Here is a 16,517-nt window from a genome sequence, read left to right as displayed (position 1 = left end):
CTTAAGCAATGTACACAAATAAAACACCTGCTTCATTAATATTTAATTTTACAGGATAAAATCAAGGTAGTCGCAATTCTGTCCTTATTTCAATGATTGAATAGATTCATTCAAGTAAATTATCAACGTGATTTCTTTAAAAAAAATAGTAATTAAAATGTAAATAAGCCACTGTGAATTATTTTAATAATTTTATCTGGATCCAAATGATTAATTTAAATGGGATGTTAGTATAAAAATATAATATTTCAACTATGTTCACAGCTATGAATTGTTTTTTATTTATTTAAATTAGATTATAAATTACAACTTAAATGTCCACTAGGACAATAACCACTAGGACAATTATACCCACCCATTCTGGACTGTACCATTGTTAAAGTGAAGAGTGTATGACAATGTTAGGTGTTGGCTTGTTTTGTTTTTTTGTCAATCTTTACAATAGAATGAGGGTACATTTGTTACTTCTTATTTAAATACGCTTTTGAATTCTTTGGAAATTTAATTGAGTGCGGTGTTTGCAGTTAAATATTTTTGTTATTTTTTATTAAATTAATATAATACCTATCTTCTTACACAACAACTATATATAAAATGTAAAATTTCATAAATAAAATGATGTCATCATGAATTCAATTTACAACATTTATCATGATCTTGTTGAGGTAGGTGTACTACAAACTGCCTGTTACGATCTTCAGATCTCTTCACTAAATTTGAGAAAATACTATTTTAGTGTGATTTTTCAGTTTTGTATTGTTTGTTGTATATATGGAATTTTTATTCTGAAATAAAGTGATCAATTAATCAATCAATTAACCCCCTACCACAAATCCTACCCACAATGCGAGAATAAATAACGACAGAAATTGTCCATTGAATCTACGTCTGATTAATTCTTATCATTTATATTTCCTTTAGAAACTTTATCTTTTCTTAATCGATAACATTGTGAAAGATTATTGGATATTATTGTTCCATTTCTTCTTAGAAAACGAAAGAGAAATATACTTTGTGATTTTTAAAGCTTGGGAAATTTATGCGTAGGTGAACACAGTATTAAATGAGTCAATGCCCTTTAGTTGAAAGCCCACTGTTACCTGTCCACCAGGGGGCCAAAGCATACCTGTAATTGCCCAAATCTAGCATTCAATAGCCTCTATTGAAATCCCAACTAGCCATTTATCGGACCTCTTCACACCTCTGTGAATTGCCTCTTATTATGATAGTTATGAAAATAATAGATTTTAACTACTCATGCCGTCTTTTATTCATCAGATTTCTTTTCTTTTCCTAATCACATACCAAAGGATTAGTGGGTTTCTGTATTGTTCTATTGATTGTCCCAGAACACTGTTTTAGTTACAATAAGAAAGTGCTTAATAGTCGTGCAGTAAAGACACTGAGATAATTTTTCACCGAAAACTTTGTTGTCTCAAGATACAATTATTTGAAAGTAAGTTTCACAAACTGCACTTCAAACTACAATACTTGTTGTCTTATAATTATAGACCACTTTGGTACAGCTTTCAAAGATAAACCTTTTTCTGGCTCCAAGGACTGATTAAGTTGATTTAAAAAGTTCTTTAAAAATCTGCAATTAAATACATTTCAAACAGTAATATAATTAAAAAGCAAAGTATTGATGTTATTAAGATTGTGTCTTTGATTTTAATCACTTAATCTAAACGATTATGTCAAACATATAATTAATGTAAAGCTCTGTCTACACTAACAAACTAGTTTGACCAAAAAAAGTGTGAATGGTAGTGATATGCTCAAATATGGTAGTGACATGTCCAAATATGGTAGTGATATGACATCATCATGTCTATATATGGGCACATCACATTTTTTTGTCACATCATAAAGTTGGATAGTGTAGACAGAGCTTTAAGATTTTCTTTACATTTTGTACTGTGGCTTTTTTATTGTGGGTAAGTTTCTGTATTGTTGACTTTTTATTGCGTGTGAATGAATGTCTTGGAGGTTTTGAATTCTTGCTGTAATTTGCTAGAATATGGCATAGCATATTAAATTAGTCCAATTACAACCTATTTATTTACTCTTTTGACCTTTCTTAACCAACGTGTACACTTTAGAAGAATATCAATTTATGTCTTTACTAATTGTAGAATAATTGTTTGGGTAACTATTGTATATAAACAGTACAAGTACAGTTAAAAAGTTTTTAATAATATAATACAAATATAGTGAATATATTTAAAATCTTTATGTATTCAATTTTTAGTGGCAGAATGATGAGGAACAGAAATATAATACAAAATTTTTTTAATTTAAAAGTATTTAAATACACAGGTTTTTGTGTTTTAAGTCTATTCTGTGTCTACAGTAGGTTTACATAGAAAAACTAGAAAAATTATAGCTACAGTAAGTCAGAATTTATAATGTTTTAATTTTAAAATGAAAGAAATAAATGTTTAAAAAAAACGTAGTTTGAACTCCCTCTGTGATAATAATTAGTCCCGTAACCCTGCTCTCACATGGGCACGTTTGGAAATACAGACATCATAATATAAAGACTACAGTACAAAGAGTTGATATCAATCTTAAAGATTCAATTTATTTACTGAATAAAACTACTATAAATATAATACATTCTATATAATATATATATACTGTAATACTACCTAGTCAATCTTATATTATAAGATTGACTAGGCCTACAAAAGCTGTTATATAAATCGTCACCTTTTCACTTGTCCCCATTTAGGCAATGATATTTAAGAAAATGTAATTAAAGTGATGAGGAAACAGAATAAAACAGAGAATTGATGTACGATATCTAATAACAATTTATCGTTTTGCCAGTGCTGTAGTATCGTCTGGGATTATATTATACTCTTGTTTAAGAACATGTTTTACATTGTAAAATTACATTCTATTGCTTTTGACCTAGTTAACATGTAGACACTGTTATTAGGAACACTAACTGTATGATCATAAATGCACTATTTATTGTTCGAGTTAAAAATTGTAAAAATCGTTGTAAATTTGTTAGAATCTCTGTCAAGCAAAATAAAAAAAAGAATGAGTCTAAACCAGCTCTATTTGAATAATTAATATGAAAACGGACTAAGCATGGAGCCATAAAATGTAAATTTATAGTGCCATAGACTGAGTTTTTTGGGAAGAAAAGAGAATTCAAAATGGGATTGAAGAACAAAAATGTATTAATAATTTATGAATACAAAATTGGCTTATTTTAAATTCCCAAATATCACAAAGTGGCGCACACACAACATAAGAGTCCATTTTGTGTTTACTAGGAATCATAGCTTTAAATAAGAAATCTTATATTCTATTAAACCGTCATAAATTATTTACAATTATCGACAAGTTGACATAATTGGATTGATATATAAACTGCTTTCTCAATCATGACAATTTGGTTTTAAAACCTGTTAATCAAACTGTTATAATTTAATTTAATAACAATCAGAATCATTTGTGATTAACACAATCTAAATATTATGTATATATTCAATCAGTAGACGCCAACAGCAACTCTTGTATATCAAGCAGCGTCCGTGATGTAATCAAAATGAACATTGTATCGGTAGTAGTGCAGTTTAATTAGATGATGGCCTAGGCTCAGGTTTCTTTGTGTTTCAGGTTCATTACCTGGGCATTGATAAACAGGCAGTGCTACAACTATGCAAATTAGCAGGGTCAAAGGCCGTTTATATAGTCTATAGCAATGATAAACTAATGAGGTAATGCGCTATGTAAATTAGCGGGTCAAAGGTCATTTATATCAAGTCTATAGCAATGATAAACTAATGAGCTAATGCGCTATGTAAATTAGCAGGTCAAAGGTAATTTATATCAAGTCTATAGCAATGATAAACTAATGAGTTAATGCGCTATGTAAATTAGCGGGTCAAAGGCCATATCTACTGCTGCAGCAAAATTAATAAGCTAAAAATGTGAATTAACAGGTCAAATTTAAGACTAGAGCATTATAATATTCAGAAACCTCAAAATTTTGATGCTATAAATTGATGCGTTATATTTATGAAATTAAAATGAATTTTTCTGTAGCAACAAGTACGCAACTGTTATTATTTTAAAATAATCTCTTGACTTTAATGCCTACCTAATAGTACCTATATAGAATTAGCTAATGAATCGTACTATTGCACGCCATGTGACCCACAATCATCCAATCAAATAACAGGAATTTATTTAGCTGTTATTTAAAATTAACTAGTGAATCGAAACTGAGGAAGTAAATTGCCTCAAAAGTTTATGGCCATCATGATTCTTCTAGGAATGGCAATTTGTCCTATTACAAATTCCCTTGGGAAGAAGAAACCGGAAGATCACTGCCATGTAGCATGATGCTGCAGCACATTTGAATGTAGGTCAGGATAGCAAACAATTGCATCCAGGAATGAAATATAGTTAAATTTATTGACATTGATGTTGTTGTATTGGGTGGGGTCACCATTAAGCCAAATTTAATTTTTATCAAGCAGCCAAACCTATAGGTTTCTTCATTCTCAGCTCTTCTTTGTAATTTTTCGATATAATGTGATTAACTTTGGTGAAAAGTTTAGGCTGTGGAATAAATTCACTAAAGGAAGAATGGATATTAATAATGTTGAAGATGTATAATTGTCCCCCTGAAAAAATAATTTTTAACAACATTTTTGTTGAATATGCCATTTTAATGTAACATAATAGTTATCCACATTTACCTGAAGAAACTGTAACTTAAAGCAAAAAATTGTCAAACTGATTTAATTAATCATTTTTCATGTTTTTGGTGACAATACATCTTTAAATGCTGCATAGGAAAAGTAGATACAGTACTATATCGGTTAATATTTTGATTACCTTTTGTTGGTAGGAAATGCGAGTGAAATATAATTTTTTTTTAGAGTATATATATATATATAATAATACCTGATGATACTTCCGTTTATGACTATTCAGGATGCATTACTTTGATGTATACCTCATTTCTGATGTTCAAATTCATATTATTATGACTAATATAATAACTGTAATAAACAAAGTAGGTCTTTTTTGCAAGAGAAGCTTAATCAAATACAACCTATAGTTACAGCAGTATAACTCAATAGGTTTTGATAAAAATGATTTGATTTTATTTTATTTGGTTTCAACATAAGATTATTTTAGATATAGGATTAATTTACAAGCATACATTAAATTAGAAACCAAGGATAGCCCATAAAGTCGAAAGGAAAAAAAATGGGGTCCTTTAACAAAAACAGCATAGACAATCACAACAAACAGTATAATAACAAATCAAACACGCATAACAATAATATATGGTAGAAGATATATAATATAAAAATTGAAAAATATGAGACAATAAAAATTGGATGGCCTACAATACATTTCTTTCAAAATCTTAAAAGAAGCAAAATGTAATCAATATTATTCATTAATAATTTCCAATTAATTTGGATAGTTTCCACGTTATTAAAGTTCGTCCAATTTGATACAGATTCTAGATTTCCTCTCTCGAAGGAAAAGTTCTGTGACCCAGATGTTGACGGTGCAGGAGTATTTAGTTACAGTTAGTCAGTGATGTGTGTAGGACAGATAATATTCAGCATCATCGACAGATCACAGAATGTATGCCTAAGATGAAATACTTGCTATTAAACGCCAATACACTCATAGGTGTTGTGCATGTGCCTCAAGGGGGAAGTGTAACACTGTAGTGTACTCACTAGCCAATCGTCTGATAACCGTTCAGAAGTAAGAATTATATATGAGAATCGTGACTTTAATAACCTGTTTCAGTTTATTCTTCCCAGTGGAGGAATTTTAGTATTAGTGTGGCGTTTAATGAAGCCTGCAGAGTTATTAGAAAAATTGCCTTGGTATAATTTAATTTCTGCAAATGGTGTCAAGAAGAGATTCATTTTGCTCATTGCAATCGTTTTAGTGCTTATTATAGCCAAAGTGTCACAACCATTTAAAAATCCCTCATATCTTTACATAGTTGAGGGAACATGAGGTTGAATGCTATTGTTGTAGAATAAATAAATTGGATTGGAAAATATTGTATCATATCACTACAGCACGATGCAATTTGAAGATAATTTAACCCAATATATATATTTAAATTTTGGTATCATTTTTTATTTGATTTCTGTAGTTCTACAGTATCAATTCAATTCATTTTATTCCGTCAAGCAATCTGGCTCGAAAATTGACTTTTTGTCAAAATAATACATAAAAAATATGATAAAATTGGTAAAATACGAACATTCTTCCATTATACATCATCTATACAAAAATTCTACTGTAATTAGGGGTGTGATGAGGCTTATTTTTATCCCTGTTTTCATATGATGTATGTTTACTACAGTAAACAAACAAACAAAAATTATCCTGAATTTGTTTAATAAATTTTAAGTGTAATGAAATAGGAAAATGGAAATCACTAGGCTTCTCACATTTCAATTTAGAGGAAGAAATAAGTATAGTAATGACCTTAACTATTAAAGCATGAGGGCTTTAAGTACACTAGCCTTATATGGTATAGTTGGTACCAAGTATGGCTTGTGATTGGCTGATTGGATGAGAGATACCCCAAGGGGTTTTAGAAAACTGAGAAGAGCTTAAGATGAGGACAATGACTTGATATTGGTGGAATATTAAGAATAGTTTTTTCTAAGGAGAACAGTCGGCCGATGTGGCCTTCGTTATTTGAAATGATCCTGTATAGAGGTAGGGTTGTTGATAATTTTGGAATATGAATGATATTGTCTTAGGAAGGGTTAAAGGTCATATTGGTGACCTTTTACTCTATAAAAACATGAATACTCTTCTAATGTATTGTACTGTATGATTGAAACATATTTAACTAAACATTTTCTCAAGTAATGTAAAATTAAAATAATGTTTGTTTTTGTAAATATTGTTGGGTTATAAACCAAAATAAATTTAATAAAACTGATTTTGTTAATTTGCTAATGTTAAAAGTCAGTTTTTGTGGTAGACAAAAATTCATAGATTTGTTTCAACGAATAAATATGTACTGATTACGGAAATTGTTTTGTAAAGAATTCTCAGTTTACGTTCAATATTTGGAGAAGGTCTCAGTAAACAAAACTGTTGACAATTTTTGTTCATCGTAGTCGTACAATTATTGATTTCTGATCGGAATCAAATACTAGGATTTAATTGGCAAACGTGTAAAATTACAAGTACGAAAATAACAACCTTAATCTAACACAGAGTAACTAGAGGAATTGTATTTACAGACAGTTGTCCAACAGATGACAGGATTCACAGGGTCCTTTCTGAACTCTGTTTTATAGCCATGCAAGTTGATAAAATCCTGGTTTTAATATATCTTGTTTGAATGCCATAAAACTGACTGGAAACCAGTTGCCTCAAAGCATTACGTTTTCATGTAAAAAGCTATTGATTTTAAACAAAATTTCTATAAAAAAAAGTTAACAATTATAAATTAAATTATTCAATATTATTTAGGATTTTGTTTTTTATTAAATGTAAAGTATCATCTGTTTGGCTTGCTATTAAAAAATCAAATTACCAGATAACATATGTGCAGTTTGGGAAGACCTACTTGATTATTATATAATTTTGGTATTTGTTAGATATTTTAATTGAAATTATTATTTTGTTTATATGCATATGTATACATATATGTATAACGTGTCATTGTCTGAGAAATGTAATGTAAGACATTTGTTGTTGTTGTATAGATTGGTGTACTGTAGGTGTTTCTAGATTTTTAATTGGAATCCATGCACTCCAAAAGTATACTTCACAAAACGTCCATAATAAAAATACATGTGTAGCAAATTCGAATTTGCTTTACAGTATTTTGTACAATGAATAAAACAGTTTGAATAGATACTGTATATCACAAAGAATAATAGATATTATAGTAATGTAAAATAAAGAATAAATAATAAAAGCAAATATACACACATATCATAAATTATGAATGATGATAAACTGTTGTTATATAGTTTTTGGATAAACAGTTTTATACTCTGTTATTTGCGATGGTGATATGCAAAAGATTTTGGCTAGTAGTGATTCACATGTACTTATTTGTAGAGATATCACATAGTCAATAATAAAAACATCTGTTTTCTTGATCTCTTCTAAAGAAATCAATAATAATTATAAATTCTTTTCATAAATTGATTGCTCAGATTTTATAATTATATGTAGGTAGTTTAATGATATCATAAAATTGAACCAAAATTGCAAGTCAACAAAATGTTTATTTGCATTTATTACGATGTCATAGTTTTAAAAATATCTTTCTGAAATTGTGAATTTATAATGAAATCTGATCATTTTAGACAGGAAGATATCATTTATATATTTACTTTGCCATGACATGCATTTTGTTACATTTTAATAAGTTTTGAATCATATTTTTGTGACCTTAGATTAAATGTGTATTATAATCATTTGTGACAATGATAATTTTTGTCACCAATTATGTTGATTATTGTCAACAATAATTTTGGTGACAATGTTATTTATTGGTAAAAATGATATTAAATCATTGAATACAATGATACATTAATAAAGTAGTGTTTTTTATATATTTCATTCATTTTTTTATTTCATTAATGCTTTAATATAGTAAACAAAAAAAGAATCACGTTTTTATAATGACTATTAAACGGGAATTTAATCTCTTTTTGTAGGAGGAGGAGGAGGTGGAGGAGGAGGACAAATGGAAAATAGTTCAACATGGAGTAACGGCCCAAGACCCAGTCCAAATTATGAATCATCTAGGGTAAGTTATACTAAAATTATGGAATTATGGGGGTATTGCCCGAATTATGGGGGTATTGCCCGAATTATGGGGGTATTGCCCGAATTATGGACGTATTGCCCGAATTATTGGGGTTTGTTGATCCCATGTGGTGGCAAATGAATGCAAGTGTGGCTCAAAACGGGAAGATCCAGGATTTGAAATAGAGGGGACCCAGACTTAGTATATGAGCCACAGGCCCCCATGGTGGGATGCCCTTCTCCCTCCCCCATGGTGGTTCCCCCATGTGGGATGCCCCTGCAAAACGCTGTCAGTAGAAAAATTCATAGACAACTTCTATTATTTTACAGTATTCTGTAATAAACCAACTACTGATCCCCAAAATATATTAGATGTAATTTATACTAACCAGGTATTACCCCAATATGGTTAATAATTACCCGTTCAGTCGCTTGTTGCTAGGTTACCGACCATTAAAAACAGTTTTAGTGAATTTTTACATTAGAGCCTGTTATTGATCCAGACAAGTTCTGCCCAATATTTTGATTAAATTTGTTCGAAATCCGCTCCCTTGAGAACTCTTGTCTGATTCCCTCATGAGTTGCATCGTATATTTAAGACTTTAAAAACTTGCACACATAATAAATATGGCTGACAATTTCAAACAGGGAAATTAATAACACTTGATAACGGAGTTTTTGGAAGTTAATCACCTTATAACATGAACTTTCTCATGAGAATTTTAAATGGTAGTTCTTTAAAGCTCTGTCTACACTATCAAACTGTGCCCATATATGGTAGTGATATGCCCAAAGATGGTAGGCCTAGTGATATGGCCAAAGATGGTAGTGATATGGTCAAATATGATAGTGATAGTGATATGACATCATCATGTTGTCCATATATATCACATTTTTTTGTCACATAAAGTTTGATAGTGTAGACAGAGCTTACAGTAATGTTGGTTGCGCATAGAACTTGTTTATCATGTCATGTAATAATCTCGCTACTTGGCACTCCTTTACACTATGCAATCAAACTGATCACCATGAGCTATTTTGGCTTACAGAAGGTTATATAAGACGTGAATTCTCATTATTCTGTTGATAATAAGTCGGTTTTTTTATCGCATTGGTTTCTAGAGTTTCGGTAGAGGTCACAACACTATTTATTTCATCTTAAGTTGAAACGTATATTCAACTTGTCTGGTTACTAGTCAAATAGCTAATTCAAACTCGTAGATATTTTTATTTTTGAAAAAAGTTAGTTAGTAAAATAAATGTTATTTAAATTATTAGTCATTGGTATGTGACTTGTTGATTTGTATATACTTTTAGTTAGTTTTATTACCTTAAAGATGTATTGTCCCCAAAAACATGAAAAATGAAGATTAATAAAATCAGACTAAATAGGCCATTTTGCAGTTTTAATAAAGTTAAATAAAAAAAATAAAAATAAAATAATGATTTTACTTATTTGACATTAAAATGGCATATTAAAAAAAAAATGGAAAAAAACTATTTTTTAGGGGGACAATATATCTTTAATATTGAAAATATGACCAAATGATGATAATGCGGGGTTGTATACTTGGCTCACTGCCAATTTCAGCTTTGTAAAGTATGTCCAGACATTTTAATTTTAATATATCGTCAAAATAAATAAATAACATTGACGTCAAAGGAATTTACCTTTTAGGATAAACAAACAATATCTTATATAATTTATATTTTTGAAGTCTAATTCTTTGTTAAACAAATTAATTTTAATTATGATTTAATATCCACTTGTATTTGTTCATTTAACTAGAATGAAGTTGTTTATATATCCTTATCTAATGATTAGTAATAATATTAGATGGTGAGAATTTTTAAAACGCAATATTAGCGTCGTCACTATTGTCATTTAAAATATGAACAAGATGACATAATAGTTTAGTTCGTTATTAGCATATTGTTTCTTTACTTTGGTAGACTTCCAATTAAAAAACTTGGAATCTGTCCATTGATTTTAATGACTCAACATTTCTTATTATTAAACCTTTTGATGTTTAGATACTGTATCATAGTTTAAATTATAGTAACTGTATATTCACAAAATATACAAATATTATCAAATTTGTACCGAGACTACCTGGGTATTTTGCACAACCCCTTCTGAGACAATCATAACAATATTAGAAATGAGAGAACACTTTATCCATAATTATTCTCTAGTTCATTAACAATTCCTCTTTATTTGGACCATCTCAATGTACAGTAATACCGCCATAGCTATTCACCCATTAGGAATAATACAGGCCTATATTAGAACCCCATGTTTGGGTACTTCTACTCAAGAGACATACCTATTAAAGGGACATTTTTTTCGTACTGTAAGATGAATGAGGTGAAATCATGTTTTAACACTGGCCAACCTATTCAGTGGACACCACTATTAAGGGATACCTTTGTTTGCTTATAAAGGTGTCCCTCCTACCTCCCCATCTATAGTTTGTACTATAATAATATAATATACAATTTTAATTTTAAGCAAATAATAGATATGTGATTTCTAATAATACCATAATGAAATACTATTTCCCACTATTTATGTACAGTATATAGCTATATGTAAATTTTAGTTTCAAATTTGCTATAGAAAGTTTAAATGTTGGTGAGCGCCGGTGAAGTATACAAGTATATTCAAGTATTTGACAGTTTATGTGAAGCAAATTAATTTGGCACGATAGATTATTCCCACAGATAAAAATGGAAGTGAAAGTGTTCATCGAGGGGAAAATACTACTTATTGACAAATGCCACCTTTTTGGATTATATTGTTACTTATTCCATACAGATGTGGATTTATAAATATGTAAAATAAATGATTTTTTTGTTGTTGTTTGGCATTGTTTGTTTGCTTTAAAATTGTAAATAATACATAAACAATGTTATTACACATTGTTTCCAAGCAAGAGAGCAATTTTAAAGTGTATCTATACAAATAATTCGATATTCCAATATTCAATAATTTTATTCAAGAATTTTTTAAAATAAAATAATTTGTTTTAAATACATACAGTACTGTACAAAGTCATAATATACACTGACAGCACAGGAAAAATACATTTTAAATAAATAAAAGATTTTCCAGGATAGCCCAAACGGATCCATTGAATTAATCTAAATTAAAAGTACTGTAAGTAAATATCTTTAATGACCAATATAAATATAGATAGCCTCAGTATCTCAGCAACAGCAATCAGTTCTTTACAAATATACTGTATTTTTCTTTACCATAAATATTTAATATTTATTCTTCATCATACAAAACTACTTGTACTTGAAATATATGTAATAAAAATCTTGTGATAAAAGTTGTTAAATAGATATTGTGTTTGGATTATGATAGTGAAAGGTATTGAGCAATATCAAAAGTAATCATCAAGATAATATAAGATATATAATGGTTGGCAACAACTTCCTAAAGCGATTGCATTAAAACAAAAGGCTTTTAATAAGTACGCTGTCAGGATAATAATAGCTTGTTGGTTGACAGATAAAAACTGTAATCGCCAGGATCGTTTGCACTTAGGTGTTAAAATAAACAAGATTCACAGAGTTGTTTAGATGTCTGTGTGCTGATAGTTTGTTGGTGGTGGATTCATTTACTGACTTAAGCTCTGTGTACACTATCAAACTAGTTTGACAAAAAAAGTGTGATATACCCAAATATGGTAGTGATATGACATCACCATGTCCATATATGGGCACATCACATTGTTTTGTCACATAAAGTTTGATAGGGTAGACAGAGCTTTAGTATAATTGGCCTTTACTTTATTTATAGTGATTAGATTAATAGCAACTGATTATTTAAATTGATTAATTTAGCATAGATTTAGTAGTATTCATTGATTGGATATTTCTTAAGGTGTTATTCAATCACAAAGATTGACGAATTAAATTCTAATTCTCTGTATTTATTTATATACAGTAAGTGTAAGATCATTTTATTTTTTTACTTTACTTTTCCTATATTATTATTATGCTTTTTGAACATACAGTACAGTGTCTTGTGGTTAATTTTGGTGTTTTATTTTAGCAAATTGTCTAAAATTATATAAAATATGTACTATTTAGAATATTTCCAGTAGAAATTGTAAATGAAAGAGAAATTATTTATTGTATACTGTATATACAGTAGATATTTCAATAAGTTGGTTATAAGCTAAATTTAAGGTGTATTTTTTTGTGTTTTGGAGTTTTATTTGATATGAATTCGATGATAATTTTACATCACCTGAATCTACTAACATCCTTTGAAGCTTTAACACCAGGAAACGAATGACAGGTTCGTTCGGATTTGATTTCCGCCATTACCATATAGCGAGACAATAAATTTATCATTTTTCTGCTGAACTCGTGTCCCTTGAGAAAGCGCCTAATCGCTTGTCTTCATTTATTCTTTGATCCTACCTGTGATTTCTATTTGATAGCATTCAATACTATCTTAATCAATATTTATAGTCCCTTTTATTTGCTTACAAATATTATCCTTAGTTTCTCCTTACATCAGTAATTATCATTTCTGTATGCGCTACAAACTTTATTGATTTTGTGATCTATTGTTCATTATCAGATTTTTGCAATTTTTTATGAAGATTTTAGAAAGTCAGATAGAAATATTTAAGATTTTTGGTCTATATAAATTATATATAGTTAAATTTGTAGTTACATTGTAGTTAAATTACATAATTGCATTTGGTAACTATTTCTTTAATGGTACCACACTGTATCATCAAACAAATTTTTCTGTACTCAATTTATTTTCAACAAATACTTTTAAGATTTTGATTTAAGATTATTAGTATTATATAATTTTAATTGTTTAACGTTTTAAGGAATTTTTTTTTCTTTTAATATTTTCAGAATTATGAATATGAAATGAGTGAACGAGGAGGAATGAATGAAAGTAACAACTATGTAGCAGGTAAGTGTTGATTGTGTGCTGTTACTATGGTAACACAGGGCCGTAGCCACCAGAACAATTGGTCAGATTTTGACAGACCGAACCCATGATCAATGTATTATTCTTCATCATTCACAGCTAAATATTGAATTAAACCATACTTGACTGCAAACGTTTGACACCCCCCTAAGATTTTCTCAATTTTATAAACAAAAACAAAACAAAATTTGTGGTAGTATAAACAATATCACAGGGTCGTAGTCACCAGTACCCGTTGGTAAGGTTTTATCTGGACCATTTTTTCTCAGAGGCCTTAGACAATCCTGTGTCCCGAACAGAAAATTTTTTTTTGCGCGATCATTATTTCTCATGGCTATGACACTCTTTTACACTTTTGAATATTATAGTACAGTGTTAAGAAAGTTCAACAACTTTTGATTGTGAGAAAATCTTAAACGTTACTACCTGGAAGAGAAGTATATTAATCATGTTGGTATTTCATTTCACAATTGCACTTTTTAAAAAATACGAACAATAGATAGTATTACATGAGAGGAACTCGTTTTCAAATGGAAACTTCCCACGATGAAATTGTCGGCACCCAGCCAGTCGAATCTATTGTGTTCTGCCTTGGGAAAAAACAAGAAGGTAACCTTGAATGTGTAGGCCTAGCACCTCAGCATGGAATGACCAAGAGCAATTCTCAGTCACAACCGCACGCTCCATGACAGCGTAGAAACGGCTAAATTAATATCAAAATGGGATACATAGTAATTAGCTTCCTTTCTTTGATGTCCTACTGTAATAGGATCCCTATTGTTCGTTGGTTAACAAGTTTGTGCTGTTCCTTTGCCCCTTAGGTTATTTTGAAAGGACAACATTCAAGTTTAGGTTTCTACCTCACGATTCTATGTCGTAATTCATGTCCGTTCATGTTTATTTTTTACAACTTGTTTCACTGTCAAACCTAGATCTGTCGATCAGTTGTAACTTTATATTAGAAAACGTATACAGATATAAACCCATCCAAAATGATTATAATACCACCCTAACTTTAGAGTACAGTTACATCCACAAAACAGGAATGGTGTTTAAAACCTAAAGTAGTTGTAGACTTATAAGGAGTAATGGTAAAATTAATTTTACCACATAGCATAGATTTTGTAGTCTAATAATTGCTTACAAAAGTACTATATTTAATCTTGAAAGATTGTAAGATGTTGTTGTGAATGACATGCAAAATAAATTACAGTAATTTTAAAAGAAAAATTTAGAACCTAATTTCAATTGTGCAATATTATATACATTTTGTGAATGCATGTATCAAATGCTATCCCAAAAAATGAATATTGTTTAATATTTTATTGTTAGAATAAAATTGTTTTATAAGGAAACGTAGAATAAATCAAGGCAGAAACATCATCTGTTTTCAATTAATCACAAGGGATGACCTCATACGAAAAGTCGAAGAAAACAATGAAAGCACTAATATGCAATATAAATCAGAAATGCTAACAGAACTTGATCATTCTTAGTGTGTTCCTAATCTTTAGTCATTAAATATGATATAATAAGATATTAACATTTATAGGAGACGATTGTTTGTTGATTTGTATATTATTATATAAATCATAAACGTTCATGGAACGATGATATCGAGTTTCAATTTTTCTAGCCAGTCGTTTTAGCTGTTCGTAAAGGCCTATCTAATTACAGCCTGTAGTTATCTTTGCCTGGAAGGCTATATGACCTATGCCCTTTGGGCTGGCTGACTAATTATCAAAGACAAAATACTGAAATTATTTCATGAGATATTAAAAATGTATTAGAATCAGGCATTTTGGAAATTCATATGTTAATAGGTAGTATGTTGATACAGAGATCAATGTATTTTGTTTGTCATATAATAATTAATATTGAGTGTATAATTCAGACAAAATGTAGACAAATAGGAAAGGTAATTATAGGTCGCAGTTTAGTGGAGAAACTGGAATTATTTAGAATTGAACCTAGGGGCTTGGTGATAAAGGCAGGCACTATGCTACAGTACCATAAGGTGTAAACAGCAAACAAGATATTTTGTTCAATGTTACTAGTACAGGTATAAATTTAATATAAAATAGTAATCTCCCTCAAGGAATGTAGAATATCAAGTAAAGTTGTTTATCTTCGCTAATGCTGATATTTAGTTTTTAGGCCCTACAGAAAGCCCATGAGGCCTGAGCAAGTCCCATGCTTGTTGCATTTGATTCAAACCCTTAGGACAAGCCTAAAAGACATAATACCATAAAATAAGTTCTGGAAGCTTGTTAGCACCCTACTGCAACATAGATTGACAAGGCTAAAGACCTATTGACCTGATTTGCTATTATAATTTTTTAAGATAAAATCTACAGAATATAAGATTTCCAGCAACATAAGTGGACAACAGTTTGACCTCTAGGTCAATTACTTCACAGGCAATTGCTGACTCTCTGATGGTGCATGTTCCAAATAAAAAAGTTTATTTACATTTTTAATATCTTTTTTATTGCAGCATTCTCCGAATAAAAAAAATATTTTTGCTGGTATTTTTTTTAATGTGAAAACTGCATTAAATTCAGAGTAACATGGCCACTTTCCATATATCATTTATGATGGAATATAGTCCCAGGGAACCTGTATATAAAATTTAGCAAAAATTAGAGGGTGGGGTTATATAGCATTATCAATCAATTCTTGTGTTTGGGTCTAAATTAGGGGGTGGGATTATACTCGAACATGGGATACATTTTCATAGACAGTAGCC

General features: G+C 29.6%; 1 protein-coding gene across 6 annotated transcripts in view; it reads left to right on the top strand.

The window, feature by feature from the left end:
* Positions 1 to 16,517, top strand: part of LOC144848996 (transcription factor 12-like) — a 90,277-nt gene that overhangs the window by 21,947 nt on the left and 51,813 nt on the right. For 4 of the 6 annotated variants that reach the window (XM_078705956.1, XM_078705961.1, XM_078705950.1 and 1 more), the window contains exons 5-6: positions 8,706 to 8,797; positions 13,690 to 13,750. In XM_078705956.1, the coding sequence (XP_078562082.1) occupies positions 8,706 to 8,797; positions 13,690 to 13,750 (153 nt within the window). The remainder of the gene's footprint in view (positions 1 to 8,705; positions 8,798 to 13,689; positions 13,751 to 16,517) is intronic. The other 2 variants (XM_078705974.1, XM_078705968.1) reach the window with 2 other exon arrangements.

Source organism: Antedon bifida, chromosome 1 (genome assembly GCF_963402885.1).
Source record: "Antedon bifida chromosome 1, ecAntBifi1.1, whole genome shotgun sequence".
NCBI classification, from domain to species: domain Eukaryota; kingdom Metazoa; phylum Echinodermata; class Crinoidea; order Comatulida; family Antedonidae; genus Antedon; species Antedon bifida.
This window is presented reverse-complemented; position numbering and strand designations above follow the sequence as displayed.